Raw genomic sequence first — 17,985 nt, 5'->3', positions numbered from 1 at the left:
TAAAAAGCTTCACTTAAAAATAAAGCCGTTGCAGTAAAAAGATTCACGTAAATAAAGCCACTGCACGTACGTCAATTCAAGCACTTCGCAGCCATAAGGTTCGCAACAGCATCAAGCACGTCTGCAATAGCATCAGTGCAGCAGGCATGTCCGCAGCATCAGTGCAGTAGGTTCGCACCAGGCACGACCGCAGCATCAATGCAGCAGGTTCGCAAGTCCGCAGCAACCACGTCCGGACCAACCAGGTCCGCAGCAGCAGTGCAGCAGGTTCACAAGTTCACAGCAATTAAGAAATTCCCAATTGGTTCGCAATTAATCAAGTTCACACCAATCCAAAAATTCCCAACAGGTTCGCAATTAATCATCAATTAAAATCTGATATGTTCTGTTTCAGTAGCACTAGACCAAACCTGTGCCATGAGAGAGAGAGAGAGAGAGAGAGGATTGTGCCAACTGTTACTAGAACAGACCTTTTCCATGGGAGAGAGAGAGAGAGGATTATGCCAACCGATCATCGATCCATATCTAATATCTTCTGTTTCAGTAGCACTAGAACAAACTTGTGCCATGAGAGAGAGAGAGGAGAGATAGGAATATGCCAACTGAACATCGATTCAAATCTGAAATCTTCTATTTTAGTAAGACTAGAACAGACCGATGCCATGAGAGAGAGAGAGAGACAGAGAGATTCATGCATGTGTCTGTTACTGTTGAATCGATTCTAGATTATGCCAAATGACCATCGATTGAAATCTAATATCTTCTGTTTCAATAGCACTAGAACAGACCTTTGCCAGACAGAGAAGAGACATAGGATTATGCCAACTGATCATCGATTCAAATGTGACATCTTCTATTTCAATAGAACTAGAACAGATGGATGCCATGTGTGTGTGTGTGTGTGTGTGTGTGTGTGTGTGTGTGTGTGTGTGTGTGTGTGTGTGTGTGTGTGTGTGTGTGTGTGTGTGTGTGTGTGTGTGTGTGTGTGTGTGTGTGTGTGTGTGTGTGTGTGTGTGTGTGTGTGTGTGTGTGTGTGTGTGTGAGAGAGAGAGAGAGAGAGATTCATGCCCGTGTCTATTACTGTTGACTTGATTCCAGATTATGCCAAATGATCATCGATTGAAATCTAACATCTTCTGTTTCAATAACACTAGAAAAAACCTTTGCCATGGCAGAGAGAGAGAGGTTCATGCCTGTATCTGTTTACTGTTGACTCGCTTCCCAATTATGGCAACTAATCATCGATTGAAATTTGATATCTTCTGTTTCAATAGAGAGAGAGAAAGAGAGAGAGAGAGAGAGAGAGATTCATGTCTGTAACTGTTTATGTTTATACGAGCCTAACTCATGCCCATCATGTCTATTCCAATCTCGAGAAATTCAATGCAATCTCTAGTTTTGAACCACAAGTCCCCAAAATCCTTCATCATTGCATCAAGTTGACATGCATCCAAAGTTCTGCGAAAATCGTAAAACCAACCTAGATAGAGCAAATTATGTCAAAACGAGCCTCACCTTTCACATACTTGACATATTGTCCATCATGGGGGGGCACAATTTCAAAAGGTAAGGTAGACGTAGGTGGGTCTGGCCCGTGAAAAAAAAAGGTCGATTCCAACATGCCGATGAGGCAAACGATGACATTGTCTTGTTTTTCCTTGCATGCCCTGTATTATGCTAATGCTTATTTTGTGTCCTACAGAGAGAACATATACTCACGACACTGGACATTTGGATTGCACAAGCGTAACTCTAGCTGGAGTACACTGCAAGGTTCGTTATCTCCATCCAACTCCCCATGACTACACGTTTGCTTGGTGCAACACATAGACGCTACGGGGCAGGGCACGACTTCCGTTTCTTATAACTTTTGGAGAGACCATAGTGCCAACTCTCCACCATACTTTTGTATGGCACTTCTGCATGCCATGCACTATATACTTAGCATCTTCAATTTATGGCGCTTCACTGCAGGATGAAATGTTTAACTATTCACATTCCTTTCATGTAGCTTGAGCCAAAGATCGGTGTGTAGCTTGGACAATCCGAAAACATTTGTACCACATTTCAGGTCAGTGAAGCACTTCATTTCAAATTGCAATTCATTGATGCTTTATCGACTTGCTTGTTTTAGAATTTTGTAGCTTGCTTCCTTCAGTTTGCTTTACTTGCATACTGCTTTCATAATTATACAATCGATGTCGACCAACATCTATATATATTAACTATACATACAACTCTTTGAGTAGTAAACACATGTAGCTTGGTCAAGTGCTGCTAGTCTACACTCTACAAGTCATGAGCTATCCACCTCAACCATTTCAGATGTCCTGGATTTCAATATCAAGAACAATCCCGTATTGCAGAGATATAAGTGCATGGCCGAACAACCACACAATAGGGTTGTGCATACTGTCTAAGGAGGTTCTAGGAGAAATGATCCGTCATCATTCAAAGATACAATGGATAGATTCGATTTAGTGACTACATTCGAATGAGAATCCACACCCTATTCTCTTTCTATACATTGTACAAGCCATACCTCCTGTTAATGTACCAGCTGAAACAGGCAATTTTGATCGCAAACAGTACAACAACCACCATTCTGCAGAGAGATATCGACAAGTAAAAAAGAGCACACAAGAATGCAAACGACGAGGAAGCCATAAGGAACATATTTCGCTTCAACCTCCCAGCAACAATTGATGGCAGTCCATCCTGGCATAGACGTTCATTAAAGGATTTGATCACCATGGTTGATGCATGGGGTTTGCCAAACATATTCATTACTTTCACAGCAGCTGATGAAGTGACCACCTCAAAATGGAATGAGATCCGTACAATCGAGAGGATAGCTCAGACATTCAACGCCGAGTTCTCTTGGAAAGATTGTCCAGTTGAATGTGCATTGCTCTTTCACAAAATCGATTAAAACAGTTCATGAATCGCTATATCTTACAAGGAAGCCAGATCTAGGTCCCAACTCATCTCACCACCTTATATGGTATGAGATCCAAAACAGAGGATCCCTTCATGCCCATGTCATCCTATGGGTGGATGAGAATGACATCGAGAAAATAGCATCAGAGATTTCTACTCATATTCCTATTTCACTTGCTGATGAAATGCATGCAAACACACTTCGTGAACTCATCCTTAAGAAACAAATGCATGCATGTCGCGATGCATGTCACGTCCACAACCACAATGACAAATGCAAGTACGGATTTCCATACGACATTCGGCCAAATCCTTGTCCATCTCTAGATTCCCATTCCTTGAAGTGGATGTACTATCGACCAACTCACGATGATCGAAATGTGGTTCCCTACCATTCAACTGTTCTTCTACTTTGGGACGCTGATATGAATATCCAGCGTGTCACAAATTCATCTTTGTCATATTATCTACTCAAGTACACAATGAAGATTGAAGATATTGGACCATTGAACATATCTGCACAAGCAGCCACAAAATTGGGTTTGGAAGGACTCGACAAGATTAAACTGCAACTGGTAGTTGCTGCTCTTTTGACTAAGCCAATTTCTACCACAGAAGCTGCGCTGAACTGCTTACAGATTCCAATCATAACAAAAAGCAACGCTGTATTCTACATAGATTCATCGCCTCCAGAACTCAACGTTGTATTCTACATAGATTCATCGCCTCCATAACTCAAACAACATATCATGTCCAAATGACACAATGTTGTGATGCACCCTGTTGATTTGTATTGTGCTAGACCAACCACCCTTGAAACTTTGACATTCTTTGAGTACCACAAAAACCACATTGTCGAAAAACGTCGGCAAAGTGCACAATCTACACCTTTGCTGGACAACTATGGCAATGGGCCATTAAACATCAGAAAAGATTGGTCAAGTTCACAGAATACCATCCAGGACACCACAAAGAATCCTTCTTCTATAACATCTTGCTACCTCATGTATGCTTCAGAAGAGAGACAGAGCTTCTCGGTTGATAATACAATGGGCTCTTGCTTCGTAGAGTGTCAGGCAAGGGATCAGATCCAAAGCAACGAGGACTTGGAGATGTACATTACAAAGTACACACAAAGAAACGTGCTAGTCAATGAACAAATCGATCAACTTGTCCATATGATACTTCAGAAAACTGCATTGCGAAGAGCAAATGAACACCTTCAACAGATAATGACCCAGACATGTACCACCATCGAGTAAAGTCACTAGCCATATTGAAGGAGCTCGTTGCAGTCAATGACTTAGAACTCACAACAGAACAGTTAAATATATACAACAAATTATTGAATGCCAAGAATGGCTTGCATGTCATCACGGGGACACCAGAGAGCGGAAAAACACATCTTATCAGATATTTGACATATGAGTATGTCAGACGAAACATGAGTGTCATACTTGCTGCATCGACCGGAGCTACAGCAACAAGAATAAGCAGCATTGCATCTACAATCCATTATCAATTCAAGATACCAACAAGGAATCAACAATATCCCCTCTCTATTCATGAAACCAACGAACGATATTTGAATATAAAAGAAGCAGATATTATAATCATAAACGAGCTGTCTATGTTAACACGGACCACTTTTGATCTTATCATAAGACAAATTGTCAGCGTAACAAGCGGTACATTGACAGATCCCTTCAACAACAACAAATGTATTCTCTTGCTTGGTGACCTTGCACAGTTGCCCCAAGTTTGTAATCACGCACGGGACCTTTGTGAAGCATGCCATATCACAAGCTCAGTGCACTGGCTGCATGCAACTTTCTACAAGATGTCATGCTCCATACGGCATGCAACGGACCCTTAACTCCTCCAATTCTTGACCATTATTCGTGAAAGAAGACCAACCACAGATGAGATCAATTGTACCTTGGGATCATGCATTATAGATGAATCACATGTTCATGACTACATCAACAACTCCACTACATCATTATAGATGAATCACATGTTCATGACTACATCAACGACTCCACTACAATAATTTGCACTCATAGATCAGACGTACAACACTACAACAACCTTTCCTTGAATAAGTTGTACAATCAAACTGACATTACAAAAGTTGACCTGAAGACGAACGCGGGTAACATAAATGTACTTCAGCAATGGCTCCTAGACCCTAAGTTCAACGAGCTGGACTCAATCACAATTGGGGCTCATTGCATGATCACTGAAAACATCGACTTAACAATCGGTGTAGCAAACGGTGCAACATGTACTGTTGACGCCATAACGCATAACAAAAAAGGTCAACTTATATGTATCGTTGTTCTCATTCATTGTACCGGTAAAAAGATGGCACTTCGTCGAACAAATCATAAACAAATTGCAGTCAATGGCACATGGTTTCACAAATCCACATTCCCCTTGACACTTGCATACGCCATGACTGGACACAAGGCACAGGGTGCAGCAATTTGTACCAAAGTTCTTCTTATCTTCAGAGATGCATTTGCACCGGGGCTTGCATATGTCATGTTATCGCGAATCACAGATTGTCGAAATCTCCGAATTCTCAATCTACCGATTCTTGATATATTTCTCCATGTTCCACTTCATATTATACACGAAACTCATTAGGAAAGTTTTGGTGGCTAGTAGATCATGTACTCTAATAGTTCGTAAAATTTTCATATGACTTTGTTTTTCAGCATTTGTGCAACAAATAATCTATAAATATATAACTGATGTCTCAAGAGTTCTTCCATGTTGATCTTTGAAACTGTCATTAACTTGCACTCCACTCTTTGTAGCATTATCTTGCGCTCTACTCTTGTCTCGATTCTTACGAACACTTTCTCAGCGTTCTGCACAATTCTACTATTGGTTTTTTCAGTATGAACTCTAACCATGTCACCATTGTAGGCAACATAGATAACGAAGAGAATAAAATGAGAAATTCAAAGGTATACTTCTCTATAAAACATATCACATTATGTTCCTCCAATGCACACAAAATACTGATCGCATTTGTATAACCTTGTAGAGACTTGTTACCCTTTTCAAGCAAAACATTGCCTCAAAGAAAAACCCCCAAATCGAACCACGTCAGTATCCAACAGAGAGGCAAATGCACTTGCTTAACCTGGCAGGTTGTCACCCGAACACTTACATCAAGGGTTTTGCAAACTATGCTGAATTGCGATTGTTAATAGACAGATCCATAAAGCAGCTCAAACAAAACAAGAGCATGGGTATCAAAAGAGCAATAGGTTAGCTCTACACACATGCAATTTTATCTTTTCCTTCTTCTCATTGCTTTGCTGTCTACAATAAACAGTAAAAAAAGATGATTTTTTACAAGGAAAAAAAATTTGTTTGTCCCTTCTAATGCTCTTTTTTTCTAGGTCTAATGAAAGAGATCATTTGCAAACTATCTATAGAGATTGACGTGCCCGAGGATCTCATGATAGTCGAGGATGGTAATCGTTTTCTTCAATTGAAGACACCAATAAAGCCCTACATTCTTGAGATGTTGCACTATGGCTACGATGTCACGCTCGAGGACCTCTTAAATACAACGAACAATGACGCAAGTGAGATCTTCGCAAGCTTCAAGAGACAGTGCAATGACGAGCCACCATCAATTACAGATCAAAAGCTGACGTGGCAACACAACAAGGATGTTTACAAAGAACGCTTTGGAAGTGACTACCCGTATGCTTTCATCAACATCGACAACCCACCCACAGGTGACACCACCATGAAAACAATTCAAGAAATACCCTGCTCGATTATATAGTCTAATATTCTCAAGTTTCAGCATGCAATCTTGCAGTAATCCTGTTTCTTTCTTTCATTCTTTTGTTGTGGAACAGGACAACAAGACTCAAGTTCCGCTTCTCGAGCATGACAATCAACCGAGCAAAAAACAACGGACATTGAATACACCGTCTACTCCATCACATTCCGCCAAAACGGACGAAAGTACATAGGTGTCACAAACAATTTTGAAAGACGAAAGGCAGAGCACACTCGACAACCACCTTAAAAAATGTGATCTGACGTTATTTGCTACCAGCCATTCGAAGGAAACTTTATTTTTGACATACTTTCCGTCTCCAAGAATTTACATGTAGCACGTATACTAGAAAAAACATTCATCGGTACACAAAGTAGTACGAGTTCATTTGAATATAATATTCTACGAGATCATCCCCCTCACTGCAAGAAATACATGTTCTTGAAACAAAATAGAAAGATCTAAATTATCCTTGTCAATCACTGTCGTGCACGTCTCAATGAAATCTGATTTCTGGTATGCTAACACAACATCCTTTTTCTCTCTTTTTCCTCAATTATTATGCACAAAAACCATTCACAAAATTCCTATCAAGTAGTCTTGTTCATTCATTATTAAAACACTCATATCAATCTCTATTGTTTCACATTTAAATCAATTTTGGATCGTCTCATTTAAACTAAAAAAAACAAACAAACACCGATTTCTCTCTCTTTCCTCAATTATTGTTCCCATAACACATTCACAAAATTCACAACAAATACATTGGTTTTTTCATCACAAAAAAAAACGTAGCATTTCTCAAATGTATATATGATTTTCACACAGTGCTGCTTCTTCCTTCGGATGTTAAATGTCAATTTTCATATGTGTTATTGTATTCTATAGATGTTATATAGCAAGGCCCACCAAGCAAGACTAGTTTCCCTCTCAAATGTCCACCTAAGCACATTCTCAAAGGGTTCACTACAAAATATGTAGAATAGCATGGGAGTTCAACATAAAGGGTTTACTTCTCTTATAAACTTATAGAAAATATACATACAAAAAGGGGTTTTAAATTGAAAAAGTGAAAATTTTGGTACATAAGGGTTTTCTTTGTTGAGAAAACTCCGGTACACAAGGGGTTTCTATATACCTCAAAAAATGTAGAATAGGGAGTTTTATAGATACCTCTTGAACACACGTGCTATATAGGTAGATCTTTTGAGAAGCCTTTGTGCACCTTTATGTAGTGCATGCATGCAAATCACAACCTTTATCAATCATAAAAGGTCCCAAAAAAGGTAGTGAAGGGCTATTGTTTGATATTGGACTCCAAGGGAGAAATGTGGTTACTGAGACAGAATCAAACAGGTCATTTAGTGGAGATAATGTTCTCAAAAAGGAATCTATTTGTCGTGATGGCCGGCTTTGAAAACCCACGACCACGAGAACCAACCCCAAAGGGGGAGCTTATAATAAACCAAAAAAACTTTTTTCCTTCTTCCTGATCGCGCAGGCTGCCGCCATCCCCCCCCCCCCCCCCCCCCACCCCCCTCGCTCATGCACATGCAGAAGGGACCCCCCCCTTGGCACCACCCTTCCCCTCTCCTCCATTATCAACTTCTCTCTCTCTCTCTCTCTCTCTCTCTCTCTCTCTCTCTCTCTCTCTCTCTCTCTCTCTCTCTCTCTCTCTCTCTCTCTCTCTCTGCCTCTCCCTCTCCTTTGTGTTCAGTATTAGTGCTATTTTAAATCACATTGTGCACGTCCTAGCTGCTCAAAGCTAGGTGGTGCCCCTTGTTCACTTCCTGTGATAAGTTCGGCGTGCACGGCCCTGGTGTAGAGGCCATTGGGATCCATTTTGCACTTGTGCTTGTCATTTGGTTCCCCCACGGAGGAGGGATTCTCAAAAACCTCCAGTTTACAATGCTGAAAGCGATGCATGTTATCGACCATGGAAAAATGGCTGCGGGAATTCTCGAATTGGAGAACGGAGGAGGAAGAAATTGAAGAAGCGCTAACTGCCTTCATCGAAATGCTACTGCCATGTTGTAGCGTCATCGATATCCAAGAGGTAAGCTCTCCATCTTACATTGCTAATCCCAAGTCAAGAGAATCAAGAGGGAGGGGTTTGAAATGTCATCACTGTTGTCAACCAAAGGATTCTCTCAATGAGTTCCGATAGAGGAGGTGAAGAAAGAACGGTGAGGTTTGCTTTTGAGAACCGCATCAGCACTCTCACATTAGCCAGATTTTGTGTAGCACCAAGTGTTTTCCTTCCAATGGTCAGAGAAGAGTTGTCAACTACATCAATCACTAGTCCAAGCCACAAATCCTAAAGCATTTGGTGGAAGCAAGTGGGCCTACGCTCTTTGTAGGCCTAGAGAGTTCAAGTGAAGTACGACCACCCAAGCCTCACCACCGCATGCAAAATGGAAAACCCATTGAGGTAGACTCTTCTCGCCCACTCTGTTTTGAACCCAATGTGGAGGATTATGTGGACTTCAACAAGAGGTACATGCATGTGGTGAAGGTGTCACCTTGTCAACACTCAAGATATGCAATTCTAGTGATCAAAGCCTTTCCCTACACCCGACATGGATAGTAGCAATAGGCCAGTAGTCTTTTCTTTTCGTTTCTTGGAACACATGCTTGTAAACGTATACATTGATAGGAAGATATTCTACCACTATAAGAGGAGTTGTCTATAACCGCGTCCATAGCTTCAGAAAAACAAAGGAAAAAGGAGAGAGAAAAATTTGTGGGAGCGGCAATAACCGCGGCTATGGACGCGGTAGTGGTTTCTCAGCAACAATAAATGTGGTAATAGTCATGGAAATATACCCGCTGTTATTACCGCGCCAGTTTGCCGCCTCTATTATCGCGCTTATTGCCCCGCTACACGGCAATTCAAAAATAAAGTGCTCATTTGGGCCACCCAAAAATGAGCATCTTTATTTTTTACCTGCATAAAACAATGAAACATCAATTGTTTTTTGGAAGAGTATAAAAAATACCAAAGAATTGAAATCGAATTTACTTTACCTTGAGAATTTAAAATGCAGAAGATCAACTATTTTAAAAAGTTACAATAAAAAGTAAATATTTGTATATACATTGTGCCACATTGGGACTTTACGAAAGTTTGGACAAATATTTTTCTATCGAATCCTCCTCTATCTCATCGTCGTCCCGAGGCACATATGTTTGATCACTTTGACTTTACATAAACCCAAACCAAATTAAACAATTATCAACATCTCAAAACAATTGATACAAAATTACTTGTTTAAACTTACCACTTGTAGTGACTCAACCGCCGTGTCGAATTGATCGCTGTGGTTGTTTTTGAACAGCAATCACCAAGTGTCAAATTCTGTATGTCGCTCCTGATACTTGACCATCTCTCTGGTTAGCCGAGAGAGAGTGATATTTTCCTAAGTTAGCAATAACAATACCAAATCATTAACGAAAATATTTATAATCACCGATTGACGTTATAATTTAGTTAATCTTACATATTTATCCTTCCAAGATCCCTTGCCTCCTAAGCCATAGTGCGTGGGAGTTTGTCTTGCACAAGCCTCGCGTTGTTGTTTGTATGATGAGCCCGTCGGAGCTTGTTCGCTCTTCTCTTGAATTGCCCCCTCCCACTCCGCGTTTGCCATGTTGCAACCGCGGTAACTCCTATCTGGATATTTGACCTGGTTGGCTACTACACACCGCACACTAGACTGCTTGTTTTTTAGAAATTTCTTTATGTAGTCCTCCAACCATTGTTGTGAAAAACGTTGATCGGGGGCGTTTGGAAATCTAGCTAACAGAGCGTCCTCAATGTACCGTGCATGATCGGGCAGTTGGTCTCTAAACTTTATAAAACAGTTCTGATACGTTGAATGTATAAGAATTTGTAGATGGTGTCAAAAGGCCCTGCCTTGTGCTGTGGCGAAGTCCACCTCCCCGCCATATTTAACCATGTAGTAGCACCCATGTGTTTCTGGAATGAGTGCGTCAGTATTCTTGTCCTCTGCGTCAGGGGCGACATGCTCTGAAAGTGGAGACTCTGTTCCCCCGCCACTACCAAAACATGTGAAACCACAAGATCCGCCACCGCTTCATCTCTCACGGCGCTCCTTTCCCTGAGACGAGCGTCGACATGCGCTTCCAGAGAAAGTCTGTCAATGATGTTCTGGCAAAGCAGGAGTGGAGTGGAGTGGCGTAGGACACTGTGATGCCATGGGAGTGGGACCTTGCGATGCAAGGGGAGTAGGATCCTGCGATGCAAGGGGAGTAGGATCCTGCGATGGAATGGGAGTAGGACGATATGAAGGGGCTGTAGAGTGAGGTGCCATCGGTACGAGGCTTTGTAGGTAAGGAGTCCCTCCCTGACTCCCCCATGGTGTAGTCTGCGGAGAAATACCATAGGTCGCAAGCTGCTGTGGAGTTTAGAGACCAAACAAATCCTCCGTCAAACGGAGGTACTGCTTTCGTAAAGAGATAGCCCGTTGTAGGTCTGGATCTACGACCAGTGAGAGGAACCTAAGAAGGGTAGGTGTAGGATGGCCATGCCTGCAAATAATAAAAATAAACCTTTGAAATGGTTTAGGATTAACTAGTCAGAAACATTCTTTATTTCTTTGCTTGTTCTCACCGACTCAAGACTCGGGTCCACTGGAGGCGATGTCCACCCCGGGTGGGAGCCCACCTGGATGTGAACCAACCAAAAGAAGAGCCAACTAGCTGCTCCCCACAAGTTGGTCTCTCGTCATACATCTACATTACAAAGAGTAATATAAGATTAAGCTTTCCACCCTACTCACCCATCTATAAATACGTACACAAGTATATAAGCACACAAACACATAGATACATATACATACTAATAGACCTATGTAGAGGCTATTAGTGCCAAAGGTCAACTGAACCTCTTTAGATATCATCGCAGTCTCAACCGTGGCAAAACCAAAGGTACATTGCGGTGATCCATGCATGAGTGGATCAATGACCGCAACTCCGCTGAGAGGCGGATTTGCAAGATGGACCCGGTGGCCTCAATACAAGGGCTAACGCATGACGGCCTCACCATGAAAGGCAAACAATAGGGGCACCACCTAGCTTGAAATGCGGCTAGGGCGCAATGACAATACTATACAACACACCTACACCATGTCACGCAGCTGAACATGTTATGAATTGTGGTATGAGGTTGTAGAGAAAGAAGTGGACATAGACAATGTGAGTTGTGAATGTAGGTGCATGGACTACTATTCACACAAGAGGTGGTGAACCCACACACCCATACATGCAAATCAAGAACAAAACAACCCTAAGGTGGCGAACCCACACACCTCTACATACAACACAAAAGAAATAAACAACTATGTGACATACTCACAAATCCAGCACAATAGAAAGAATGACATAACGAAAAGAGTAGATTATTTGTGGGGAGAGATAATGGATAGAGAGGAACAAGAGATGAAGGAGGAGACCATGGGTGCCTCGTCGTCGATGGGTGAAGATGATGTCAAGGAGTGGTGTGAGGGTAACCTTCACACTTGTTGAATGCCGAATCCTCCACTTCACATTGCACCAAGGCGTAGCGGGTGATGATGATGGAGGTGGAATATGTGTTGGTGAGTAGCTTTTGTGTGCATAACCTCCGTACCATTATGGTATGATGGTGGTTAACACACAAAAGAGTGATTATGAGGGCGTAGGTGGAGTAAAAGGTGATTACAAGGTTGATGTTGTCGTTTGTAATTGATAAACAATAAGCCTTTGTTGCTCCCTTGATTGGGAAGTTGAGACTTCATGTCCAAAGCTATGTCAACAAAGAAGAATTTTTCATCGCTTCAACATGAGGATGATATCCTAGGGGCACCATGGTTCAGCCACATGGCTACCAACATGAAGTTCTCTAGAAGGATAATCTACTTCTCCTACAGGGGAAAGAACATGTATATAGATGCTAGTGAGTCTAGTCGTACTATACCACTTGTAAATCCTCCTGCTTTTGATAAATTAATGGAACAACTCAGTTTCTACGTACATGATTTTTGTCAAAGAGTCCCTAAAAGATCCTAATGTTTCATCAAATGTAAATGGTAGGAATAAAGAAGATTGAGACTTGTATAATTCTCTAAAAGGATTCCAAGATGTGTTCATCGATGATATCCCTATGGACTTACCTCCAAAATGAGAAAATGATGACAATCAAATGGAGCTCCTACTAGGAAGCTCACCGCCTAACAAGCCTCCTTATCAAGTTTCACAAGCTCAACAAGAGGAGATCATGAGGCAAGTACCAAAATTGGTAGAGAAAGGGATGGTGAGCCCTAGCTCCTCTCCCTTTTGTTCTCCATTTCTTTTAGTGCTCCAGATGCCCCTTGAGACATTATACGCGTATAATGTCCAAGTTTATAGAATACAATTTTTGTTCACAAAACCCTTGCACATGCTCTCTTATATGCTCAGCACCATTCAGTCATGCAAAAATGTCAACAGACCTTTTTTATTGCATTCTTTTCTCAAAAGCAGACATTTCATAGATACTAAATGCAAACAAGCACTTAACAAATAAATCAATGATGAATAGCTGTAGATCAATATCAAATCACTTACCTAAAGCTACTCCTACAAATCATATGTTTTTTTGCATCTATGAGTTGAAAAACACTTCAATGCCACACACGGACTAGCAAACACTTTTATCACCTCACAAATCACTCAACCACCAACAACTACTCTAATCTACAATTCCTAACTACATCTACCTAGTCGCAGACCCTCGGCAAGGCACATGCTTCTTGGCTATCCACTTGATCTCTGAATAACCTCTTCTAGATCCACTTAAGAAAAATGATTTCTTTAGCCAAAACTAAATCAAGAAACCATCGCACGAGTGTTAGTAGGAATACCAACCTAAGTCCTTGTATCCCCGACAATGGTGCCAATGTTGCGGGAGCAAATCACACCACCCATAAAGTGCATGCAACACAACCTAGATCAACATAATGTCAATCGAGGACACACATGACATGATAGGAACACATAGGAAATCTCTTTAGCTTGTCAAGGGCTGAGACCATCCTACACATACAACACTCTGGAAGGCCAACTAAACCACAACCTAGAATCTAAATGCTCTCAACTACACCATCTAAGCCAGATACATACAACGGAAGGAAACCCATCAAATCATACCAGAATCTCAGGAAACTTAAGGAACACCATCCCCTCACTAGGATACACCTGTCCCTAAGCCTCTACACTCAAAATCCTAGCTCTAAACCCATTTGCAAAAAACGCATATAAAGACAGAGCCAAAATTTTGAAGTGCCCAAACTAAAATCTATGAGTACATATGCGTAGCTTATGTCGCTACAATTCTAATGATTACTTGTTTGCAGGCAGAAATTAGACATAGTTTGATATACTTACAGCCGCAAATAGCTCGTAGATACACGAACGCATATGCTCCATTCCACGAGGAATGCTTGGCATTGTCGCATAGCTCTTTTCAAGGCTAGCGTGATCGTGAAGTCAGATCTACAATGCGATGAGCGAGTGGGGAGTAGCACTAGGATGAAGCTCACGCTCTCTCTCTTTCTCTCTCACACAAGTCGACGACAGCTTAAAACTTGATTATGATAAAATTTCTTCTTACAAAAGTGACCTAGGTACCTTATATACTAAGGCTACCTTAGGTTAACCAAAAATAGAGTTTGAAGGGTCAAATGGCTTGGTATTTACAATCTGGAAGTGCCATTGCACCCCGGCTTCTGCAATTACACTACCTACTCATTATAAATGATGTTTCTAACCATACTCCTCTGCATTCCATAACTCTCAGAGAATAAGGCTTTGTTGAGTACCTTATATACTAAGGTCCCCTTAAGTTAAACCTAAAATAGATTTTGGAGTGTCAAATGGCTTGGTATCTATAATCTAGAAGTGCCATTGCACTCCTGCTTCTGCTACTAGACTACCTACTTATTACAATGATGTTTATAACCATAATCCTCAGCATTCCATAACTCTGAGAGAATAAGGCTTTGTTGAGTTATGTCGTGTTGTTGACCCAGCCATCAACAATGATTTTTCAAGCATTGAGGGAGAACAAGCTTCTTCTCAGCCAAAAGAAAAGCAAATTTTTCCTTCAAGAGATTCAATATTTAGGTCATATTATCTCTCAAGATGGTATCTGTATGGATCCATCAAAGTTAGAGGTAATAAAAGCATGGCCTAATCCAAGGAATCTACATGAGCTAACAAGCTTTATTGTTATGTGTGCATACTATAGACGCTTCATAGTAGCAAAATTCTCTCAAATAGCAGGACCATTACATGACTTAAAAAAGAAGAACATTAAGTATTCATGGACTGCTAAGGAGAAAAATCCTTTTGACAAGCTCAAAGAGAAGCTTACCTCCCAACCGATCCTCATGCTTTTGGATCTCTCAAAGCCATTTGAGGTCCAATGTGTTGCTTGTGGTGATTGCCTTGGAGCAGTCTTGCTTCAAGAAGGGCATGCCATACTATATGAGAGCCGAAGGCTCAATACGGATAAACGGGTCTTAGGCATTTATGAGAAAGATCTTTTAGCTGTTCTACATGCCCTAGACACATGGAAGCACTATCTGTTAGGGACTCCATTTATTTTACAAATAGACCACCAAAGTCTCAAGTACTTCATGATGCAAACTAAGCTTTCCGACAAACAAATGAGGTGGGAAAATTTCCTTTTGCAATTTTATTTTCATGCTACTCACATTGCTCATAAGCACAATCAAGTGGCCAATGCACTTTCACAATGAATAAAAGTTAATGCAGTGTCTATAGCTACGCACAATGATCTATCTTCTGTGATATATCAGTATGCTATTGATCCTGACTTTAAAGACAAAATATCAGCCCTTGCTTTGGGAAAGAAAAAGGAACCATTCACCTTGCAGGATGGTTATCTTCTCCATGGCAATAGGCTATGTGTTACCCACTCCCTTTGTGAGAAAGTTATGTATGAATCTCATGCTCCTCCTTATGCAGAGCATAGAGGCATTCAACCTACTCTTCAAGGAGTAGAGACGTACTTCTATTGGCCTACCATGAAAGTGGACATACAAGAGTATGTTTCGAAATGTGTAGTATACCAAAAGACTAAGAATGATAGAGGGAAGCAACTTGGATTACTCCAGCCATTGACTATCCAAATTCACCATAGGAGAGTATATCAATGGATTTCATCTTTGGATTACTCAAGTCTATCCATGGGAATATGAGAATATGGACAATAGTCAGCAAGTTTAGCAAGCAAGTACACTTTATTCCTATCAGAAAGACTATTAAGGCACACCAAATGACAGCTCTCTTCATATTTGAGATTTTCAAACACCATGGACTACCAACATCCATTGTGTCAGATAGAGATCCTATAATGACCAGTAATTTTTGGAAAGGTCTCTTTGAAAATCTAGGTGCAAGATTGAATTTCTCTTCGGCCTACACAAACACAACACACAGACCCCAAACACAACAACACACCCAAATACCACACACAAAATGTGGACATAGGGGCGCCACCTAGTTTTTTGTATCATGATCTAGGACGAGAGAGAGAAAGAGAGAGAGAGAGAGAGAGAGAGAGAGAGAGAGAGAGAGAGAGAGAGAGGGAGAGAGAGAGAGAGAGAGAGAGAGAGAGAGAGAGAGAGAGAGACCACGTCTCTTAGCCAATTCCATGAGAACCTTCAATCATGCATACTCAATGCTTCAAGAAAACGAATAAGTGATATGAGCACCTCAACTAAATAAAACCACAATAGATGGGCTAAACAAAACTGCCACCACAATCGTTAGAATTTTAGGTCCCACTCAACACAAAACACACACTCAAAACCTAGCCAACACATGCATTGTCTTAAGGCCAAGGGATCCCTCTCCACCTTGCCACCCTCTTACAATGGCTTACTCAAGTCATGGGCTACACATGGAAAGAAAAAATCAAACAACCAACAAAACAAACACTTACATTTGTGCAGATTCACCATGATTTTTAGCAAACATAAGACAAAGAAAAACCATCAAGACATAGAGCTCTTCTTTGATGAGACTATCAAAATAAGCATACAATTTTAGAAGCAACCTCCAATTCCTCTCCTCTCTTCTCTTTGGCATACACTATGTAAAGCACTTTGCATTTGAGGATTTAGCAAGCATTGGCAAATGTTATGGCTATGTGTACTTACAAAGCTAGCATAGCATAATGCAAGGCTTCTTGCACAAAGCTTGTAGCCTTTCCCCAAGCATTTCTCACACTTCATCTCGCACTTTTCTTCTCTAGACTTCTCACTTGTTCTTCTCATGTATATCTTCATTACAAAGAGAGGTCCTCTTTTTATAGGTTTTTAGAGGGATTAGAATTTGCATGATCACTTTTAATTACACATAAAAAATCTTTGCTTAGGAGTAATCTGATCTAGGTGAGGAGATAGGTGGTAGGGCTAGAGGTTAGTAGGTTAGTAGGTTAGAACTCTAGTTAGTATTTTTACATAATGAAAATGGATAATGGTAGGTTGTGTAGAATAAAAAATTAGTAAGTAATTGGGTAGGATTACACTCTGTTTTCCATTGGTGTCGAGAACATGAAGAATGACCGCCCTCATCTTTTACATCCAGTGCTTGGAATCCAATTGAATTGGTTGATCTCCCGCTAATTGCAGCCTAATGTTAGAGAGTTGCAAAAATATGAAGGTATATACAATGGTAGCCATGGTTGATTCTAATGATCTTCTCCATGCTAGATTTACCCCATGCTACCAATGGTTGTGTGTGTGTGTGTGTGTGTGTGTGTGTGTGTGTGTGTGTGTGTGTGTGTGTGTGTGTGTGTGTGTGTGTGTGTGTGTGTGTGTGTGTGTGTGTAATGAGAGTGCGTAAGAAAATAAAAATGTATAACAAAGAGAATGGGATATTTGAAAGTGCATAAATGCATTTTAGGACCCTAGAGAGGCCCGAATAAGCCCCTGAGGTCAAGGCTATTGGTCCTTGGGTCCTTCTTTTATGTGTAACAAGAGAGAGAGAGAGAGAGAGAGAGAGAGAGAGAGAGAGAGAGAGAGAGAGAGATGACTCAAAAATGAGGAGAGAGTGAAATTCGAGCTAGGGTTTTGTGAAAAACTGTAAAATCTGCACACATGTCACCAAGATCTTGAAAAGATCTTACATGTCTAATTTTTTATGTGTGGCTTTATTCACCA

At 40.9% G+C, this 17,985-nt stretch overlaps 1 protein-coding gene across 1 annotated transcript; it reads left to right on the top strand.

The window, feature by feature from the left end:
• The first annotated feature begins 4,183 nt into the window (after positions 1 to 4,183).
• Positions 4,184 to 6,865, top strand: LOC147454675 (uncharacterized). The gene is made up of 6 exons (XM_086517064.1): positions 4,184 to 4,699; positions 5,766 to 5,918; positions 5,999 to 6,063; positions 6,217 to 6,224; positions 6,360 to 6,704; positions 6,831 to 6,865. The coding sequence occupies exons 1-6, from the start codon at positions 4,184 to 4,186 to the stop codon at positions 6,863 to 6,865; spliced, it is 1,122 nt and encodes a 373-aa protein (XP_086373190.1).
• The last annotated feature ends 11,120 nt before the right edge of the window (positions 6,866 to 17,985 follow it).

Source organism: Adiantum capillus-veneris, chromosome 7 (assembly GCF_014529385.1).
Source record: "Adiantum capillus-veneris isolate H3 chromosome 7, ASM1452938v2, whole genome shotgun sequence".
NCBI classification, from domain to species: Eukaryota; Viridiplantae; Streptophyta; class Polypodiopsida; order Polypodiales; family Pteridaceae; genus Adiantum; species Adiantum capillus-veneris.
This window is presented reverse-complemented; position numbering and strand designations above follow the sequence as displayed.

What these genes read in the sequence shown, in the direction of transcription:
- LOC147454675 (XM_086517064.1), top strand. Translation starts at nt 4,184, where the DNA reads ATGTACCACCATCGAGTAAAGTCACTAGCCATATTGAAGGAGCTCGTT. An exon ending in ACCTTGCACAGTTGCCCCAA is followed by an intron (nt 4,700 to 5,765) that starts GTTTGTAATCAC and finishes CACTCTTTGTAG; the next exon opens with CATTATCTTGCGCTCTACTC. An exon ending in CATCGACAACCCACCCACAG is followed by an intron (nt 6,705 to 6,830) that starts GTGACACCACCA and finishes GTTGTGGAACAG; the next exon opens with GACAACAAGACTCAAGTTCC.